The sequence below is a fragment of the Populus trichocarpa genome, chromosome 10 (genome assembly GCF_000002775.5).
Source record: "Populus trichocarpa isolate Nisqually-1 chromosome 10, P.trichocarpa_v4.1, whole genome shotgun sequence".
NCBI classification, from domain to species: domain Eukaryota; kingdom Viridiplantae; phylum Streptophyta; class Magnoliopsida; order Malpighiales; family Salicaceae; genus Populus; species Populus trichocarpa.
In genome coordinates this window covers 8,970,449-8,992,652 of record NC_037294.2, presented here as the reverse complement: position 1 = coordinate 8,992,652, position 22,204 = coordinate 8,970,449, and the positions used below count along the sequence as shown (strand labels likewise).

Here is a 22,204-nt window from a genome sequence, read left to right as displayed (position 1 = left end):
ATATATATATATATATATATATATATATATATAGTGTTTGTTTTTGTATTTTAAAAGTATTTTTAATAAAATTTTAATTTTAATTTTTTTAAAATTAATTTTTTTTAATATTTTCAGATTATTTTGATAAATTAATATCCAAAATAATTTTTAAATAAAAAATATTTTTAAAAAAGAACGCATGTTCACGAGAGGCCAAAGACGGATAGGATTAATGGCTAGCCAGGAGAAGTTAGCAAAAGCCAACAACTGTACCCAGACTGCTGACTCGTTCCCCTCACATGCCAAGAAAAGATTTCCATAAATTTAATGCTTTCCTTCTTAATTCTCGTGAAATCATTAGTTGATCTGTAAAGTATAACTGGATTTCCATTTTCTGGTAGCAAAAGCCAACAACGTTGCTTCGTGGTCTCGCGCGTGTATGTGCCAACCTCCTCGCCTTTATTATTATCTTATAGAATCTTTTTTGATGTGCATGAATTAATAATTGTTTTTTATAATTCCATGGATAAGATCGAAGTTTAGAATCTACGGCCTTTCTCGACAGCATCAAATTTTCTAGACCCACTTCTCAATGGCCGGCCCCACCAGGTTGATAAGAAAAATTCTAAACAAAGTTAACAATAAAACAAAACAGCCCTACCAAAGGATACCCCATTATCGAATGAGGCGCCACCGTTGACGACCGGGAAATTAGGCAGTGCGGGTATCCTTGTTAATTTAGACAGTTCGAGGAACGAGGATAATAATAAAACAGCCCTAGGAGGTTTTGTTTTTTTTTTCCAATTAAATCATGTTTTTTAAAAATTTTATATTTTTTTGATATTTTTAAATTATTTTAATGTACTAAAATCAAAAATTAATTTTAAAAAATAATAAATATTATTTTGATGTATTTTTAAAAAAATATATTAAAAAATAACTGAAGTCAGCATTGTCATGGAACACTTGGTCCACTTCAGCAGACCTACGTCATAATGTCTTCGTCATCACCCGACGCCAGCCAAGTCTTGAAGTCGTCGTTGAATAATTAGAATAATAATTTCCTAGGCCGGGCGTGCAGGTAATTTAAAGGAGCCTTAGCCTGGAAGTTCCATTACATAGCAACTGGGATTTGCAATTGTTCTAGCATTTTGAGTAGTTCATCGCATAGCTATCAATCGCCACCGAAGACTTTTTTTTTTTTTATATATATATTAAGCTGGTTAGAAATTTAGTTTTTTTTTTTTTTAACTGTGGATTGTTACAGTCTTTTCCCACATAATTTTTTTATTATGGTTTTTTTTTTAAATTATCTTTGTCGCAGGATGCGCAAGAGCCGGTGCGATGTCGTCTGGCGACAAAGAAGGCTTTCTGTCGTGCCTCCTATGTGAGGTGTGTTGTGTGTTAGGAAGATTTTTTTGGATTTAATCATAAAATTATGATTAAGATTCAGGAGTCACCACCTAGTATTATGGTCACTAGGAACCTATGGTCTGCGAGAGTCTGAGTAAGGGACTGGTTGTGCAAGGGGAAGATGCATCACCCCTAATGCACCCTACTTAAGGTAAGCTGCATTATTGTTTGATTGTTTTTTTCCAAGTTGGGTTTCTATTCGTTGGTCTTTTCTAAGGCTCAAGGCAAATCTCTCTTCATGAGAAAGTCTCTACCTTATTGGGTTAAATCCTAACAGTTTTAAAGTCTGAATTTTAGCATCGTATTTTTACACCTTGTATCTTTAATACTTGAGGGTGTATTTTATCGTGTAATTTTACACCCATAAATATTAAAGTCTACATCTGGACCCTAAAAAAATTAGAAAAAGGTTTTTGACATGTTGACCAAATCCTAGTGGATAATCATAAATTGGTTACGATATCCATTTTTGGATTTTTTAAACATCAAAAAGATGCAATTTTTGTTTTCGTTTTTTTATATGAAAAATATGCTTGGAAAAATTTTAGGATTTGGCCGTATGCAATAAAATATTTTTTCTTTTTGAGAATGTTTTAATTTTCTTTTTTTTGAAATATTTCAAAGAAAACCAGGTATTTTAATACATGATTTGTATTTTACAGTGTAAATATACAACCCAATATTATGCAAAATTGGTAAAAAAAATATTTGAGAAAATCACAATTTTTTTCAAAGGATTTTTGAAATTTTTTTGGAATTTTTCGTTTTTTTTTTTAAAAGAAATATATAATATAATATTATTTATTAAATAAATATTATTAAAACAGGTGGGCTGGGCCGGCCCAGATGACTGGGCCAGACATAAACCCAGAAACAGTGGGCCGATATAGGCCCCAAAAAGATTGGGCCGATATCGGCCCAACATACTTTCTTTCTCTCCTTTTTGGGGGCCGGACCCGACCCAAACATTTGGTCTGGGCCAGAACTGGCCTGACCCAAGTGAAATGAATTATGTGCAGAACGTGAACAGTAAGTTCACGTTCTATATGCAACTTTGCAGTTGCAGCCCGCGGAGTGGAGCGGGAGGCAACCTTGCGGGGGGAGAAGCAGTTGATGTCACCGACCTGGAGTGAGGTTGGAGGTGGTCCGAGTAGTCGCCCTGAAGCTGGTGGCGGCGTCTGTGGTGGAGTCGGTGTTGCTGCTGCCGATACTGGAGAAGAAAGAAAATGAAAATGATGGTGTTGATGGGCTGCTGTCGTTGTGGAGGAAAAAGAAGGTGCTTTCGGTGGAGAGGAATAAGTGTGGTGGAGAGGGTGGAAGACGAACTGGTGGCAGCGTGGCTTGGAGTCGCTGAGAGCATGGTGAGAGAGAGTGTAGAGAGAGAGACTTGTTGCAGAAAAAGAAAAAAAAAACTGGGGAGGAGGCTGGTTTTTTTGTCAACTTTGGACTCGATTTTCTCCTCCATCAGGCCATCAACTCCGCCTCTATTTATAGGCGGTGGAAGAGGGCAATCTTGTCTATACCGGGAAAAAATTTCAGCCCTTGATTATGTTGGGAAGGATCCCAACCGTTGGTTCAAAGTAGCCTCCCTGAGTTGTCAAATCTGCAGGAAAAAGGCTGCCTGCATTGACCTCTTCACGCCGTCCCCGGTGACGCCGTGTTGTCATTCATCCTGCAACGTTCACATGGGGTTGTAGAGGAACTGTAGGGGATCCGTTTCGTGCAAGTTGTGTTTGATTTGATGGAGAAATCAAGCAATAAATGAACCTGTAAGTAAGGCTCCAAAGCAGTTTTTTTCATGTGAAAGAAGAAGACAATGAACAGTGACCAGACGACGCGTCGTCTGGTCCTCTTTTTTTTTAATATAAAACGGCGCCGTTTTAGGTTATACCAGGGATTTAAATTGATTTTCAATTTAGTCCTCAAGCTTTCAATTTCTTTCAATTGAACCCCTAATTGGCTATAAACTTTGGATTTAATGCAATTAAGCCCCTACTTAATTTTAATTGGAACCCCGAAGTTACGCGCCGTTTACAATATGGTCCATGGTCTCGGATTTTGTCAATTTAACCCCTAATTGACCATTAAACTTTCAATTTCTTCAATTTCACCCCTGGGTTTTGTCAATTGAATCCTCATAGTTTGTCGCCTGTTGCATATTGGTCCCTGTTCTCGGATTTCTTCAATTTAACCCCTAATTGACCCCAAAACTTTAATTTTCTTGCAATTTGATCCCTAATTTCAATCAATTAACTTGGAAAAAATTAAATTTTCTCTTAAAATTCCAATCTTCTCAATTAAGTCTAAATTAGGCTCCCAAACTTAATTTTTCACCAATTAAGCCCCAAATAAAATTAATTTGACCCATTTAAAGTATAATTAAGTCCTTGCACTTAATTAAATCCTTTAATTTGACCCAAATTAATTCTTAAACATAATTAAAATTTAATTTGACCCATGATTAAATCAAATTGGCCTATTAAAAATTTAATTATGTCATTGGACTTAATTTTTATGCAAATTCTTCCAATAATCATTTAATTTGACCTTGAATTTGCATTTTTTCTATATTTTGGGGCATAATGGGGTACAATTAGGCCTTGAATTTCCTCCAAAAATTGCAGCTTGATTTCCCGGCTTGCTTTCTCCACGTTGCCAGCCTTTATTTATTTTTATTTTTTTATTTTGAAAAAAAAGTGAATTTTGGGGAATAACCCAGAATTGGGTTATGACAATCTTTATCGATTTTATTATTTTTAATATTGAGCTGGTTGAGAATTACAACAGTAGATTTCCTCATTGAACACTATAGATTGCTATAGTGTTTCCCTGCATGATTTTTTTTCATTTCGTTTTTTTTTTCTTATGATTTTTTTAAAAATTATCTTTGTCGATTTTATTTTTTTAATATTAAGCTGGTTGAGATTTAGCTTTGTAGTTTTTTCCTTGAAAACGTTGTGGATTGCAACAATTTTTCTCCATATGGTTTTTTTTTTTTGTTATGATTTTTTCCACAAACCCACAACAATGCACAAGCCCGCGACATCGCGCAGGCATGGCATCTAGTAGCTTTTAAACTGTGTTTTTTAGAATATGAATTGTTTTTTTCAAAACAATTTTTTATTTTTTAATCATTTTAAATTTTAATATAAAAAAATAATTTATAATTTATAAAAAATATTATTTTATTATATTTTTATATAAAAAATAATTTCCATAGGAATCCAGTACACACGCTATAGTTTGATATCTAGCATATTAGTCTGCGTTCTGCAGCGTGTCAATAACAATTTTTTTGTCAAATGTAGAGAATCTTTTAAGTGTCTTGGGTCCAGCGCAAGCCAGATCCAATAGCATTGGGCCTAACAGAAAGGCTCACAACTTATGGGCCCTGCCGATTAGCAGGACCCAACGCTGATAGATTCAATTGGCAGCAGAACCCATCATCGATGGGTCTCGCTGCGCCAGACCCAAAGCTTTTGGGTCCTACTGGGTACTTGACCCAACGTTGATAGTTGTTGGATCCTGCTGGCAGCAGGACCAAACCCAATTGGGTCCTGCTGTTGGGTGTAAAAGTTGGCAGGAGGACCCAGCCCAATTAGGTTTATCTATTGGGTGTAAAGTTGGGTGTAGCTGCGGAGCAACACCTAATAAATATGGGTGTGGGTGTGCAGCCTCACCTAATATCTTTAGGTCTGGCTGCAGAGCCGCACCCAAAGCCTACTTATAACCATCTTCTTGGCATAGATGATAATAATAATAATAATTGATTTTACCCTTCAAATCAAATCTATGTTTTTTAAAATAGTAATAAAATTCATTGCAAATTTAATATATTAATGAATTTAATAAAATTTATAATGTTAATAATAATATTAAATTTATTTGGCCCAAGTTTTTATAGTTTTTAATCCCTTCAAATAAAATTTATTATTTTTCTTTGATAGTAATAATATTGTTTTTCAAATTTATTAATGATGATAATAATAATAATTTTTAATTTTACTCTTCAAATCAAATCTATGGTTGTTTTTCAATATTAATAATATTTGTTTTCAAATTTATTAATTATTATATTAATAATATTAATTATAATAAAAATAATAATATTTAGAATATTAATAATAATGTTAAACTTGCCTGACCCAAGTTTTTATATTTTTTAATCTCTTCAAATAAAATTTATGGTTTTTCTTCAATAGTAATAATTTTTTTTCCTTTGAATTTATTAATGATAAAAATAACAATAAGAATAATATAATAATAATATTTCCTCTTTACCCTTTGAGAAAAAAAAATAGAAGAAAAAAAAAACACATTGTAGTATTGGGTTCTACTAGTGGCAGGACCAATATTTTTTGATGGGTCTTGCTTGCCGAAGGACCCAAAGCTGATGGGTCTTGCAGGACCCAACACTAATGGGGCCTAGAGGACCCAACACCATGGGATCCTGCTGGCAACAGAACCTCACGCCAATGGGATCCTGCTCGCAACAGAACCTCACGCCAATGGGATCCTGCTCGCAACAGGACCTCACGCTATTGGATCCTAGTGATAGCAGGATCCATCAACCCAGCTGTAATTTTTTACTCACAAACAACAAAGATAACGCGTTTTAATATAGTAAATAAAAATATATACATATATAATATAATATATAATAAGTATAATTTTTTAGAAAAAATACAAAAATATGAAAAGAATATTAATTTGAAGTAAAGAAAAAAATAAAAATTTTAAAATTTCTTGAGTCTCACCTCTCAGCCATACACAATCTTAATATATTTTTTTAAAAATATATATTTATAATATTAATAATAATATATAACTTGTCTGACCCAAGTTTTTATTTTTTTTTAATCTATTCACAAAACAATTATGGTTTTTCTTCCATAGTAATAATTTTTTAAAAACATTTAATGATAATAATGATGATGATGATGATGATGATGATGATGATGATGATGATAATAATAATAATAATTTTTAAGTTTACCCTTTAAATCAAATATTAAATTTGTAAGTTGTTTTTCAATATAAAATTTGTTTTTCAAATTTGTTAATTACTATGTTAATTATAATAAAAATAATAATATTCCTAATACAAATAATAATATTTTTAATATTCATATCAATATTAAACTTATCAAAGAGTAAGTGGGTCTGTCTGCAACATCAGGCCCAAGAGCTTTGCACCCTTTATAAATGTCGGGCCCAAGAGCTTTGCACCCCTTATAAATGTCGGATCCAAGAGCATTGAGTCTAACTTCAATCCGAACCCATTAAAGTTACAACATCATTGGATCATGCTCGACAAAATGACCTAGCAGCTGGGTACCCATTTGGGCCTAACATCATTAGGTCATGCTTGATTGAAGGACCCAACAACGTTGGGTCGTGCTGGGCAGGGGAGGCTGGCAGCAGGGCCACCGCTGCTAGGTTCTGGTGGCAGCATGTTCCAACTTTAGTGGGTCCTGCTCACAAGAGCATTGGGTCTGTTTAAAAAGGAAGACCCCTGAGCTTGGGGTCCGTCCTTTCGGCTAGACCCAACGCTCTTGGGTCTAGCGTTGCAGCCAGATCCAAGCTTGGCTCCAAACGTCTAACCCAAGTATGTTGGGTCAGGCGCGGCTGCAAGATCCGAGGGACTTGGATCCGCGCTCCTGCCTCTCCCAAGCAACTTCGATCATGTGTCCCTTTCCTGCCCCAAGTTTCTCGGGTTTAGAAGGGGATGTCAAACCCAACTTAATAAAAATAAAAATGATTTTTAATTTTAACTTTCAAATCAAATCAATGGTTATTTTTCAATATTAATGATATTTGTTTTCAAATTTATTAATTATTATATTAATAATATTACCTGTAATAAAAATAATAATATTTATAATACAAATAATAATATTTGTAATATTAATAATAATGTTAAACTTGTCTAACCCAAGTTTTTATATTTTTTAATCTCTTTAAATAAAATTTATGTTTTTTCTTCGATCGTAATAATTTTTTTTTCTTTGAATTTATTAATAATAACAATAACAATAATATAATAATAATATTTCCTCTTTACCCTATGAAAAAAAATAAGAGAAAGGAAAAACACATTACAATATTGGTTTACTGGGTCCTGCCCCCAGCAGGACCCAATGCTTTTTGATGGGTCATGCTGGCTGCAGGACCCAAAGCTAATGGGTCTTGGAGGACGGCCCACCGCTGCTGGGCAGCATGGCCCAACATCATTGGGTCATGCTTGGGAGAAGGACCCAGTAGCGGTGGGTCCTGCTTATAGGTAGGGCCCACTACTGCCACGGGTCTGGTGACACAGCTAGACTTAATCTTAGCATATTTTTTTAAATAATATTTGAAAACATAATACAAAAGTATCAAAAGAATATTAATTTGATGTAAAGAAAAAAAATTAAATTTCTTGGGTCTTCCCTCTCATCCAGACACAATCTCAATATATTTTTTTAGAAAATATATTTTAAAAATACTACAAAAATATATATAAAAAATATTATTTTGAAGTAAAGAAAAAAATTAAAATTTTAAAATTTCTTGGGTCGGGCTTCGAGTCAGAGACAATCTCAACATATTTTTTTAAAAAAAATAATACAAAAACATAAAAAAAAATATTAATTTGAAGTAAAGAAAAAAATTAAAAATTATCAAATTTTTTTAAAAGAATTTTTGAAACGCAAAATCAAACATAATTTAATTAGAAAATTCAACCCAACCTGAAACGAAAAAAAAAATCATCACTCAAGTTTTGGTCAATATAATAAAAGTCCCATCAATTTATTTGGAAAAATGAATTTAAATCAAAGAAATCTAATTTCAGTGCCTATTAAAGTGTGACTTCCAAGTATTTTTGGTTCCTTGTAAGCCCGTAAGCCAGCTGGTTCTAGGAGAAATGCACATCCTATTTAGAAAGCAATCAAGTAGGCAATGAAATCAGGATATCCCTTTTCAGTTTCAGAGCTTTTCTTTCCCTTGTAATATTGATAAGTATGAATCTCTCTCTTTCAAAGAAAAAAGGGCTTATAGGCTTGTTTATAGCCTGTTTAGTTGCTAAAATGAATTGCTACTGAGCTTGTGTTTTCGATGCCTGCTGCACAATCAAGTTCCCTTAGCGGAAAGGACCTAATCACCCATGCTGGCAACGCATATTGGGTCCTGCTAGGAGGCCGAGCCCACCGTAATTGGATCCTGGTTGCAAAAGCCCCCAACGATGTTGGGCATGGAGGCAGTAGGGCCCAATTAAGCATTGGGTCCTCCTGCAAGTAGGGGGCCAACATTTTTGGGTCATGCTGGAAGGCAGGATACAACGCAATCAGATCTAATTTCAGTATAATTTTTTTAAAAATAATACAAAAATATCGAAAGAATATTAATTTAAAGTAAAGAAAAAAATTAAAATTTTTTAAATTTCTTGTTTCTCACCTCTCAACCGTCTACAATCTCAATATTTTTTTAAAAAAAATTATTTAAAAATAATACAAAAACATGAAGAAAATATTATTTTGAAGTAAAAAAAATAAAAAAATTTATTGGGTTTGGCGTCGCAGCTAGACAAAATCTCAACATATATATTTTAAAAAAAATACAAAAACATAACAAAAATATTAATTTGAAGCAAAGAAAAAAACTTAAAAATTGTCAAATTTTTTTCAAAGAATTTTCGAAACGCAAAATCAAACATGATTTAATTAGGAAATTCAACCCAATCTGAAATGGGGAAAAAAATTATCATCACCTAACTTTTATACAATATAAAAAAAAATTCATCAATTTATTTTGAGAAATAAATTTAAGTCAAAGAAGGCAACAACAAAGAAATTTAATTAGGTATGGCTCCAGGTCTGGAAGCCAGTCGTCCTTATTGATCAATGGTCTTCCATTATATTCAATGGTGGTGTTATACTATAGTGAAGAAAATGTATATATTTACGATGTACATAGGCATAGAGAGGCATGGGGGATTGAATTCTCACGTACGTGATAATATGGATTCCCAATCCATCCACCGAAGGAAATCAATTTTTTTTTTACAATCTTCCTATGCCGATGTCAGTGATCTTACTACTTTCTTGCATTGATTAACTTTAATTCCTTGTCAAAAAAGGAAAAAAGTGCATGTGCGTGCGTGTGTAGATGATAAAGCTAGGATTGATCTGGGAAAATGCTATAGTGTTGTCCACAGTACAATCAATTTATTTTGAAAAATAAATTTAAATCAAAGAAGACAACGGCCAAGAAATTTAATTGGGTATGGCTGCTGGGTCTGGCTACGCAGCCATACCCGTATGAAAAAGGGAAAAAATTATAGTCATGGGTCCTATTGAGGCAGGACCCAACTCTAATGGTTCCAGCAAGACCCAACGCCATTAGGTCCTAGTGGAAGCAGGACCCAAAGCTATTAGGTCCTGCTGCAACGACCCAGCAAGCCTTTCTGACTTACAAACAGAAAAGACAACGCCCCCCCACAGGCGCTACAGTGTCGTCCACAGTCGAACATTATGTGTTCACAGTCAAATACTCTGTTGGGTTTGGCTGGAATGCAGGACTCAACATTATTGGCATGTTTTGGAAGTGTTTTAGGTCTAACTTGTCAACCAAACACAACAGCGTTGGGTCCGGCTACCAAAGTCAAACCCAGCGGCTTTTGGTAGAGAAGGTCACACCCCCACCCGTAATTATTGACTAAAAACAAAGGAAAGGAATGCCCCATGGTACAACAGTGTTGTCCACAGTGCAAATACTCTATGACACAGTTTCTTCCACAGGGCAATGTGTCTTTGTTTACAGTAAATCTATAGTATTTCTACCGTGTTTTTTTCAAATGTTTTAATATATAGTAAAATAATTGTGCAAGTTTATAGTTAATTATCTTTTGAATCACAATATATATATATATATATATATATATATATATATATATATATATATATATATATATATATATAAAATCCAAATGAGTGTTTCTGGACCCACCAACTTCATTAAAAAAACACAAAACCAAACTAATATAACAATAAAATAAAGCAGCCCTGCCAGGAATTCCTAATTATCAAATGAGACATGACAGTTAAGGAAAGACAAGAAGCCACCTGGCAAGACATATATGGTCAATAAAGCTCAGATTTCCATCTAAAAAAAATCGTACCTTTTGTGTTTATTCCCTCCAAGTCCTAAAGAATATCCACCAAAGACTATCCGGCTAGCTGGCTTGCACTCTACCCCATGTCATATATAAAAAAATTAACATTAACCCTTTTGTTTGCTAAAAACATATATTTTTTAAAAAAGGTAATTTTCTTGAAAATTAAATTTTTAAAAAGTAAATTATATTTTGATATTTGATAATATCATAAAAAATATATTAAAAAATATTTTTAAGTATTTGACTATGTCATAAAAAATAAACTGAAAAATAAATTGTTAATTTTTTTTCAAGTTTATTAAAATAATAAGGAACAAATCTTACAAATTAAAAAGTTGAATGATAATAAAATTAAAAAAAAATCTAATTTCATAAAATATCTCAAATAAAATAAATAACAATAAAAATAATAGAGATCAAATCTAACAAATAAAAAAGTTGAAAGAGGATGAAATTAAAAAAAATTACAATTTTAAAAATTATTTCAAATAAAGTAAATAACGATCAAAAGAATGAGGACCAGATTTGATAGATAAAAAAATTTCAATTAAAAATGATAAGAGAAAAGCAAATAACAATTATAAAAATAAAGACCAAGATTGATATAAAAATCAAATTAAATCAAATTCTAAGGGTTGAAATTGAAAGAAAAAAATCAAAACAAAATATATAACAATTAAAAGTTTGAGGATCAAATTTGATATAATCAGCATATAACAAGACATTTCTAAATTTTTCACAACTTCTAAAAAGTATTTTCCACCTAAAATAAAAGGAAAATAATTTCCTAGAAACCAAGCTAAATTTTTCTTTTATTGTAAAGTGTTTTTCGTTGATCAATTTTTCTAATGACAAACAAACACAGAAAAGTTTGGAAAATAATTTCTAAAAAACCATTTTTCATGAAACAAACAGGGCTAAAAAAAAAATCAATGTTCACAATAATTATGTTTGACAAAGTTGATTTATGTTATTTAGCATATTTGATGTAGATTAATTATTTCCTATAAGTTATTATTAATTGTGCCCTAATAATTTACATTTTATGTTTCAAAGGCACAAAGGAAATTTGATGTCTTGATTCTTATTTTGTTGCAAGCTTACTATATTTCTGCTAGTATGTTTTGTTAGTTCTAGTATTATAAGTTTCAATGTAAAAGTTTTGAGAGCTAATGTAAAAGTTTTGAGAGCTAATGTAACTTATGGTGAAATGGCAATGTGCACAAATCTATTACAAGTTTGTTTTCTACTTTGCTAACTCATTTTATAGAACTTGCTAGCTACGTGTCATGTGCTTCACTGCAAGTTAGATATTTTTATTTTTCATAAAACATTATTTATGCAGGTTTTTTCAATGCATTTTGATACTTCAAAAAATATAATAAATCAAAAAGTTGATGCACACAAGTAATCAAATAAACTAAGAATTACGTGCGCTAATAAATCAATAAAAAATCATTAATGACATCTTAAAACAAAACTTAGAAAACCGAGAGACAAATGTAGATCAATATATTGAATCTTGAAAAATAAGACATTAAATTAATTGAATAATTTTTTTAAAAAAATAACATGTAAAACTACTCATATTAAAAATATCATCTAAAAATAAACATTTTTTATTTTCAAAAACACAGTTTATCTATATAAAAAATAAAAACAAAACTATAGATGAACCAAAAAAACTATTCCGAAAATTAAACACGTAACAAAAAAATCAATATTATTTAAAAGAGGCTCCTTGAACAAAAAAAAAAAAAGAGGTTCTATGCATTTTTTCAGTTTTTATTTTTTTAACCGGTCACGTCACTTTATTTTTTTTTAATTGTATTCTTTGAAGTTATATTTTTATTGCATCCATAATTATCAAACTCGGCCCAAGGGTTGACCCGGCCCAGGAGCCGAGACCCAGGTTACACGGGCTGACTCGGGTCAATTTAGAAAAATTTTAAAATAATATTTGAGGTTTTAATATTTCATATGAAAAAAATTAAGAAATAATCTATGTGGATATGGGTTATACATGTTGTAAATAATTAAGTTTAAAATGTTATTTTAAAAGGTTTTTTATCCCACATTTGCAAGATACTATCATATTATTTTAAGTTGAAATATTTAAATCAAAAAGGTTTTTTATCCCACATTGAAAAAACATAACCTTTTATTGTGAACATAGAATATATATACTAAAGGGCTTCAAAACTTACTTTGAAAAAATAAAAACATTCTTCTAGTATTTATATAGTGAACTTTGAAATGAGTTATAAACAACTAAAAAATATAAAAAAAAATGGGTCTCTGGCTAAGAGAAAAAATATATTTGAAAAAAAAAAAACAGGTCTTTACCGGGTTTTACTGGGTCACCCGAGTTCTGGGTTAATCCGACAAGATGACCGGTTTTATCTAGGTCAATTGCAGGCCTGAATTTTAAATGAAATATACCTAGCTAAGGCCCTAGGTCACCCGGGTCCTGAGTTGACCTGCAGGGTCAAGCCGAGTCTGATAACTATGATGGCAACCATACCAAACCCATGGATTGGGTCTGGCTTGCCTGCCACACTCAATCCATGCCTGACCCAAGGTGCTTAGGCAGGCAACCATGTCAGACCCAAGGGTAACGCTGTCAGACTCAATCCTTGCCTGACCCAAGACGCTTAAGTCTTTTATGACTGCTTGCCCCAAGTGCCTTGGATTTGGCATGACTGCCAAACCCAATTAATGCTCTTGGGTGTGACAGTCATGTACACCTGTTTTGCCCAGGTTCTAGCCATTGTGGTTGTCGGAAAATCAGAGTTTATGCTCATTTGACCTAAAAACCTGTTTTGACCCAAAACACCTATAAAACACCTTATAAACCATGAGTGATAATTTATGAGTGATAATTACGAATATTGACTCATTAATTACGAATATTGAAAACTAGGGAGCTACTTGTTGTGATAATTTATGAGTGATAATTATGAGATGGTTAAGATTTTGATGAAAGCTTTTTTTGTCATCTTTTCATGGAGAGTAGCTTTTTAGATTTCATTTACTTTTTTTGTTATTAATTTGGATGAATTGAAGCATTGTTGTTAAAACCATCAAGCAATACCATATGATTAATTACATGTGCCAGGTTATGAGCTAAGAAGGTTAAAGAAATATTTAGTGATTATTTCAAGATATTTGAGTTTTATTTTCTATAGGACTTACGGATTCAACTTATTTTCCTGCTTACATGTGGATTGGGCTTCAAATTTTCTTAATGATTCTAAAATCCTTGTTTTATATGGAGTTGAAATATAATAGCAATTAAATATTGATAAGGCCTTACGATAAAGATCAAAAGCTACTATACAAGAATTGCATTAGTTTCTCAATTAATTTAGAATTCTTTCTTCTATTTCATTTAGAACTCTTTTGTTATTTTTTTAGCATTTTTTTATTTTACCTAGTATAAATATGGTTATTTAACTTATATTTAGTTTTTTTTAATAATTTGAGACGGATTGATTATTCAGAATATTATTGTGTGTGAAAGAGTTTACTTATACTCTTGGTTCCTCATGGAACTTTTTAAAAAACTTATCAAAGATCAACTCTCTTTATGATATCCATCCTTACACCTATAGTTCTTAGTTCGTTATTTATTACAATATTTAACGGGTTGGGGTTTCATCCTTATACCTTTAGTTAGTGGTTCATTATAATTATTGGGTTAAGTTTTTTCATCCAATAACTATGATTCTTTAGTTTAGATAACCACTAGGTTGGGTTCTTTTCAACTTGATTTTAGCTTTCTTGGATTTTTTTTCTTGTGTGAGGGTTCAAGGGGTTTTACTCTCCGAATTCGCATCAACTATGTATGTTTATATTGAAGTAAAAATTCATATAATTATTTATAGGCATGAAAAGCCTTTGTAATAAAACAACTCAAACCTTTTATGAAAAAATTCAAAACAAATCTTGAAAAACCCAAAAATAGTAAAAATAACTTGGATCCATTGTAATAAAAACCTAAAAAGCGAGGCTTATAAAAACTCTCAATTGAAATAATGTCGATCTGAACAAGTTTTGAAACAAAAAAGACTGAACCAAGCCGCACCCGATAGCTTTGAACTGATTTCGGGTTGAAAACCTTAAAAAAGTAAATTTCAATGAAGTTATCTTTTTTTTTCCCAAAACCAAACCGAACAAAAAAAAACCCCTACTGTCAACTCAAAAAACTCCTAAACTGGTTTTAAAACATAAAATTTAACTTGAAAAAAAAACTTTTTCATCCCCGATTTAACCTAATTTAATTAGGTCAGAGTTGGATAATGAATTTGGATGTTTTAGATGGAACAATTAAGTAAAACTCAAATCCAACTTATTTTATTACCTTCCATTGATTATTGCTAAATGAGAAATTTAAACATGCTTGGTGTGTTTAGCAAAGTAGAATGACATAGTTGTATTATGCACTTTTGAGTATGGAAAAGTCACAACTCACTTAGCTACCCACTTAGTTGAAAATGAACAAGAAATGTTTAGTGTGATCAAAACACAAGAAATCATTTAATTAAGTTTATACTTTTCATTCTAAAAAAAATTTAGTAACAATCTGAAATATTTTATGAAAGATTTTCTCGTAAACTATTTTTCAATATGTAAAAATTCAATAATAAAGAATCTTTTTGGATAAAAATCATTTTTGTGTGAAAAATTAAATTATGTAAAGACTTGATTACATAACTCTAAGTTTAGGCATCCAAAGTTAAGTTTACATCCAAAGAATCTATTTTGCTCTAATTTGACATAGTAGAAAAATCCTTATAATATCAAATCTTCATATACATATTAAATTCACTAAATTGTTGTGATCATTAAAATTACTAAAACCATATGTAATAGTGATCTTTGGACTAACAACAATGAAAAAGATTCCAACTTCGTCGAGTTCTAAACATGAAAAGGAAGGAACTCCCCACAAAACGAGAACAAAAAACAGACCGATTAAACAAATTATGATAATAGTTGTCAAAGAAGGGAGAGAATATGATTTGTAGAGAGAGAAAGTAGGACAAGAAAGAGAGTGTGAGTATATGATCTATTATTCAATTGATTTTCTCATATATTATAGATAAAGACAATTTGGATATTTTATCAATTTAAAAAAATTTATTTGATAAAAAATATAAAGTATAATTTCACATAATCAAATCATAAGAGGTTTTTTATAATTAAAGAAGAAACCTAGAATTCAGATTCTTGAAAAAAAAAAAAAAGGTAAAAAGTGAAGAGTGACTAAAAAAATAAAAGAGAGAGAAATTAAAAAAAATATATGTTTTTTCTTTTTCTTTTTCTTTTTCTTTTTCTTTTTCTTTTTAAATAAAAAAAGCCAGAGGAGGTGTGTTGCACGTGGGAAAGCATGTTTAATACCAGTTTCTCGAACCTGCTGGTATTTAGATAAGGAGAATGATGTTTTTGTCATCACCATCCAAATTTACATGTCATCGTTGACGTCTGATAGTTCACTCGGCGTGCTGTGCAAGTAACTTAGAAGGAACCATCCCAGTTTGTCCCAATAAATAGCGTTTGGAATCGGCAATTGTTATAGCATTTTGAGTAGTTCATCACTTAACAATGGCCAACGAAGACGTTTCGCACGACCTTTCATCCCTTCTTTCGTCGGAAGAGAGGGACTTTCTCATCCGCAACAATGGTGACCAGGTACTGCTTTTAGCTTATGGATTTCTCTGGTCTTATGCGATCTACTTCTACTTGTCTTATTAAACTTTTTCTCGTAATTAAGATGGATATCATGTTTAAATTAGAGTGCGACCCTTGCTGAAGAACAAGTTTATGACCAATTTCTAGAGCTTTTATGATTAAGAAAAGCCTCAGTTTTTGTTTACCCTCTTAATTTATGGGCTAATGTTTTTTTTCTGATTATGCTCGACACTAATTTTTAGGTTAAGGTCAGTAATTTGGTTGGGAAGATTGTGGGATTCTATTTCTCTGGTTCGTGGTGCGGCCCATGCCGTAATTTCACTCCACTGTTGGTAGAAGTCTATGAACAACTATCATCCAAAGGGGGCTTTGAGGTGGTCTTCATTTCTTCTGACGGAGACGATGAATCCTTCAATACATACTTCTCCGAAATGCCTTGGCTTGCTATTCCCTTCTCTGATACGGAGACCCGCCAACGTCTTAAGGAAGTGTTCAAAGTAAGAGGGATCCCTAGGCTTGTCATTTTTGATACTAATGGTAAGGTTTCCTCCGATAATGGAGTTAGACATGTCAAGGAACATGGCGTGGATGGGTATCCGTTCAACCTTGATAGACTGAATTTCCTGAAAGAGCAAGAAGAGAATGCTAAGAAGAATCAAACCATAAGCTCTATCTTGGTTTCCAGCTCACGTGATTATGTGATTTCAAATGATGGAAAAAAGGTAGATGTTTCATTCAATTAGCTAGTTTTGAAATTGAATTGATGATGCCATAATTCACATTTTTGCTATCTGTAATGGCAGATCCCTGTGTTGGACCTTGAAGGAAAATTGGTTGGCTTGTATTTTTCAGCCCATGCTCATAGGATGTGCCGTGAATTCACTCCTAAACTAGTGGAACTGTATAAGACGCTCAAGGAAAAAGGAGAGAACTTCGAAGTAGTCCTAATATCTCTAGACGACGAAGAAGAAGACTTCAAAGAGAGTTTTGAGACAATGCCTTGGTTGGCATTGCCTTTTAAGGACAAGAGCTGCGAGAAGCTAGTGCGGTATTTTGAACTTAGAACCATTCCTAATCTTGTCATAATTGGCCAAGATGGGAAGACTTTGAACCCATATGTAGCTGAACTAATCGAAGAACATGGTATTGAAGCCTACCCATTTACACCGGAAAAGCTTGACGAGCTAGCTGCAATTGAAAAGGCAAAACTGGAATCGCAGACGCTTGAGTCAGTTTTGGTTAATGGGGAAAATGATTTTGTGATTGACAAAAGTGGCTCCAAGGTAATGTTTTTTGTTCTATGCTAACCTCGCATGTTGTTATTGCATTACTTTCAATAACTTTCTTATTATCACGAATTGAATTCATTAGCTAAGGTTTTTTATATTATACAAATGGTTTGCTCTTGATTAGGTCCCAGTGTCTGAACTAGTTGGAAAGAACATTCTTCTTTACTTCTCAGCTCAATGGTGCCCTCCATGTCGTGCCTTTTTACCCAAGCTAATTGAAGCATACCACACAATTAAAAGAAAAGACAATGCATTTGAGGTGATCTTCATCTCAAGCGACAGAGATCAATCCACTTTTGACGAGTTCTATTCAGAAATGCCTTGGTTAGCCCTTCCATTTGGTGATGGAAGGAAACAAATCCTGAGTCGGAAATTCAAAATTCAAGGCATTCCTGCAGCTGTAGCGATTGGCCCAAGTGGCCGGACCATTACCAAGGAAGCTCGGATGCACTTGACAGCTTACGGGGCAGATGCTTTTCCATTTACCGAGGAACATCTAAAGCAATTGGAGGAGGAGCTTGAGGAAAAGGCAAAGGGGTGGCCAGAGAAAGTGAAACACGAACTTCATACTGAGCATGAGCTGATACGTACTAAACGCAGTGCATACGGTTGCGATGGCTGTGGGGAAACGGGATATAGGTGGTCTTTCTATTGCAAACAATGTGACTTTGATCTTCACCCTAAGTGTGCTTTGAAGGAAGATGAAGATACTGGAACTGAAAAGGGAAAGGAAGGATGGGTCTGCGATGGAGATGTGTGCCGCAGAGCTTAAGCAGGCAAGCGCTGCTTGTGTCTGGTTTTATGGGCTTTCTGCTGTAGTGAGTATGCAATGGAAGATGTTTGTTGCATGTGTGTGAATATAGTGGGGATGTCTCTCCTGATGTCGTTATGTATCTAAGAAGTGTGAGGCTGAAAGGGTTTTCATGTCCTGTATTTGGATACGAAAAATAAATAAACAGCTCTCTGTGTTTTTGTGAATCCTGTGACCCATTTGAGCAAATATTCCTGTAATTGTAATGCTGATTAAATACAAAAACTGGGCTGATTGTGACTTAACCAGCATTATACAATGAAACCATTGTAACTCCACCGTAAAAGAAACTAGAATTTCCAATCCAAGCAACTGGATAGTCATTTTCCCCCCTCTTTGCCTTCTCAAATAACTTGTTGAGGCGGATTTCAGAATCAAGAAAGCAGCATTAATTCGAACTCAGAACTAAGAAAGACAAATGAAATCCCAGCAGGTGGAAACTGGGTTCATGGCAGTTATTTGGAGGGCGGACACCTGCGTTTGTTGATGAACATGTCTGCAATCAATTAAACCAGAATCACGGGCAGGCTATTGCTTGTATCAGTTCATGGGACGCAAAGGACAGATAGGATTAGTGGTGAGCTTGGAGAAGCTAGCAAAGCCAACAACTACACCAAGACCACAGGAAAAGATTTCCGTAAATTTAATGCTTTTCTATTTGCTTAATTCTCGTGACACCATATTATTTGATGCCTCAAAAGAACGAAAATATCATCCATGTGATACATCCGCAATTCAAGCAAGCACACTGCCAAGAAATTCGGCGACAACAATCAAGCACGCTGCCAAAAAGTTTGAAGCCATTGAAAAAACCTTCGCTTCTATGGCCCATTAATTATGTTCAGCTTATTTACTTTTTCATGTTCAAATGCGTGTTTCATGTTCTCGCTGTTTCTTTTTGCCACTTTCCATAGCTTCTCACCACTGAATCTCATGTGCTTTAATTTGCCTTCGCCATGACAGCCACAAAACCTTATCAATTGTTGCAGTCTGAAAAGGAATATTTCGAAATCACTGACTATCTCTGGCCATCTCGTGTATGGACCCCTCTACGACGGAGGAAGGACACTGCTGGTGCTGGGCTCTTACCTTACGACGGGGGAAGGACTGCTGGGCTAGTATAGACCCTCCAGGTTTTGGCACAGCTGCAGAAAACAAGCTGGAACTCTTACATAACTATTGATAGGTGATGGATTATAAATAGGGTTTAGTTTTGGTAATTTGGCATCCTCACGCACAAAACAATTCTGAATGGTTGACAATTTAGAACGAAAGATTTTCAGTCCAATCATCACGCTGAACTAACTAATAACACTCCATTCATTCAAAACTAACTTGGAAAAACATCTAGGTTATAAGGTTATCCAGTCAACCTGTAAATTAATTTTTATATTAAAACAACAGTGTTTTATTTTGATATACTCTTAGCATACTCTGTCACTTCATTACAATAAAATTTTAAAAATAAAATTTTAAAATTAAGAATAAATAATTTTGAAATTTTATATAAACAATAATTGTGCCAGTTGACTTGTGGGGATGTCAATAGCATCATATTTGTTTCCTGAAGTAAATTATAATTGAATCCTCATATTCTCAATAAACCAATATGTTAGTCCTTCTGTTTTTAAAAACCAAAAAGTTACTCAATTGAGAAGCTTTGACCGTCAATCCGTTAATAGATACTTTTTTTTTTTTTTTACTAATACCTAAAGTAATGGTTTACCACTTTTATAATGTAAAACTAAAGGAAGAACTAAGTTACAGTAAATGGAAATGATAACATGGAGGTAAAATATGGCTTATTTTAAAAAAAGGGAGTGAGCTATTAATTTCTTAAAAATATAGGGATTACTTTATAATTTGATCAATTTGTTATGATAAATTTTAAGTGTCACACATGATTTTTTGTTTTTATTAATGTGAATGTTCGGGCTAATTTATACATATATCGACTAGATTTACGAGCCCTTCATACTTGATTTCTACGTAATGGTGTTGGTGTTGTGTTTGCCAGTTAATGATCATCATGTTTCATGATGTGACAAATAGATTAAGAATACGATGATTTTGTTTATAGTTAAATGGGGCAAAGTATTATTTGTTTAAAATTTATTTTTTTTTATAGTGTTTTTGAATTGTCTTAATGTATTGATGTTAAAAATAAATTTTAAAAAATTAAAAAATATATATATTTTTTAATATATTTTCGAGTAAAAAATATTTTAAAACTCATCATCTACTACATTTTTAAACATGTTCTTAATTCTTGTTTGGGAGTATGGTGACGATTGCTTTTCAAAGTATTTTTTATTCTGAAATGCATCAAAATGATATTTTTTTAAATTATTTTTGAAATCAGCTCATCAAAACGATCCAAAATATAAAAAAAAATTAATTTTTAATAAAAATAATTTTGAATTTTTAAAAAATACAGATCGGCTCCAAACACTATTTTAGTCGATTATCATTTAATAATTGAATCTTACCCTTAATGTTTTCCATGGAATCTATTATTATAGTCTCTGACACCGAATGTGCAAAGATAAGGAATATCATGATAGGTTGTCCAAAAAACATCTCTTACTAATATTATATAATGAATATTATAATTTTATTTTAAAATAAAATAAAAATTAAATGATATCTAATAAAATAATATTTCGTATATATTCTTAATAATTCAAGTATTTACTAAAATAATATCCTTATGTGTTTTTAAATAATTAATTTTAATGAAATAAAATTAAAACTCAAGGATAAAGATTCATAAAAGAAAAAAAAGAAGCTAGAAACAAGCCATGTTTGTGGGGCCAAGTGACTCGGCATGCTTATCCAAAAGATGAAAGAGCCATTTTATTTTATCTTTGATGGATGACATAGTATTTGTCCTTTATTTTTTTTTTTAATAAAACAAATGACAATCATTTGCTTTATATTTTTTTTATAATAGAGAAGTGGTTAAAGAATTGGGTTGGAGTTTTTTATTTAAAATTCTATTTTTTAATATATTTTTATTTAAAAACATCTTATAAATACTTTTAAATTGTCTCTAAACTAATCCATCAACTAAAAAGAAACTCTAAAATAATTTTAAAACACAAAGTTTAACTTAAAAATAATTCTCTCAACCTCCATTTATCTTTTTTGACAATATAAAGCTTAAAAACATTATAGTAGCACTCTTTTTGTCAAGAATAACACATTGACACACATTTAAGCTATTTTCACAAACAAAACCTTGTCAGTGTATGTGTTTCTCTCTCTTTCGCTATTTTTAATGAATTTTTATCTTTTTTCTAAAACTCATAGTCTGAAATGTGATTAAAATAGAGTTTTGGATCAAAATATAAATTTTTCAAAGTAAAATGATGTGAAATGAACATTTATCAAATAAAAAAACCTTAAATTCTTACTTGTTAGAGAATAATATAAATTATATTCTGGGACCTCACATGAAAGCTTAAGCTATTGGGTTGAGAAGGTTCTTTGACATGGTATCAGAGCCTTGATAACCAAGCGGTCACGAGTTCGAATCTCACCATCCCTATTTATTTGATAAAAATTAAGCACAAAATAATGTGAGTCTGTGCAAATTTCAAGACCAAAGAGCTTTTACTTGAGGGGATGTGTTAGAGAATAGTATAAATCATATCTTGGAACGTCACTTGAAAACTTAAGCTATTGGGTTAAGATGATTCTTTAACATTGCTAACTATCAATTTTGGCCCCCCTAAGTCTTAAATTTTTGTATGCAATAAAATAGGATTCTATTTTGTAAAATCGAACATCACTCTAATATAATGACATTTAATTTTTCAAAAAAAAATTTATAGAAAACCAATCAAAACCAACCAA

General features: G+C 32.2%; 3 protein-coding genes across 3 annotated transcripts in view; all 3 read left to right on the top strand.

Moving 5' to 3' along the window:
* LOC7477023 (probable nucleoredoxin 1) overlaps positions 1-22,204 on the top strand; it is a 102,231-nt gene that overhangs the window by 58,219 nt on the left and 21,808 nt on the right. The window lies entirely within an intron of this gene.
* Positions 1-22,204, top strand: part of LOC7477025 (probable nucleoredoxin 1) — a 41,972-nt gene that overhangs the window by 2,932 nt on the left and 16,836 nt on the right. The gene's annotated exons all lie outside the window — the stretch shown is intronic.
* On the top strand, positions 15,999-18,513 carry LOC7477022 (probable nucleoredoxin 1). The gene is made up of 4 exons (XM_002314497.4): positions 15,999-16,246; positions 16,489-16,968; positions 17,050-17,529; positions 17,660-18,513. Exons 1-4 carry the CDS (start codon positions 16,160-16,162, stop codon positions 18,305-18,307), a joined length of 1,695 nt encoding a protein of 564 aa, XP_002314533.2. The 5' UTR covers positions 15,999-16,159; the 3' UTR covers positions 18,308-18,513.

Coding starts and splice junctions, on each gene's coding strand:
- LOC7477022 (XM_002314497.4), top strand. CDS start 16,160: ATGGCCAACGAAGACGTTTCGCACGACCTTTCATCCCTTCTTTCGTCG. Junction 16,969..17,049: donor TTTCAAATGATGGAAAAAAG/GTAGATGTTTCA, acceptor CTGTAATGGCAG/ATCCCTGTGTTGGACCTTGA. Junction 17,530..17,659: donor TTGACAAAAGTGGCTCCAAG/GTAATGTTTTTT, acceptor GCTCTTGATTAG/GTCCCAGTGTCTGAACTAGT.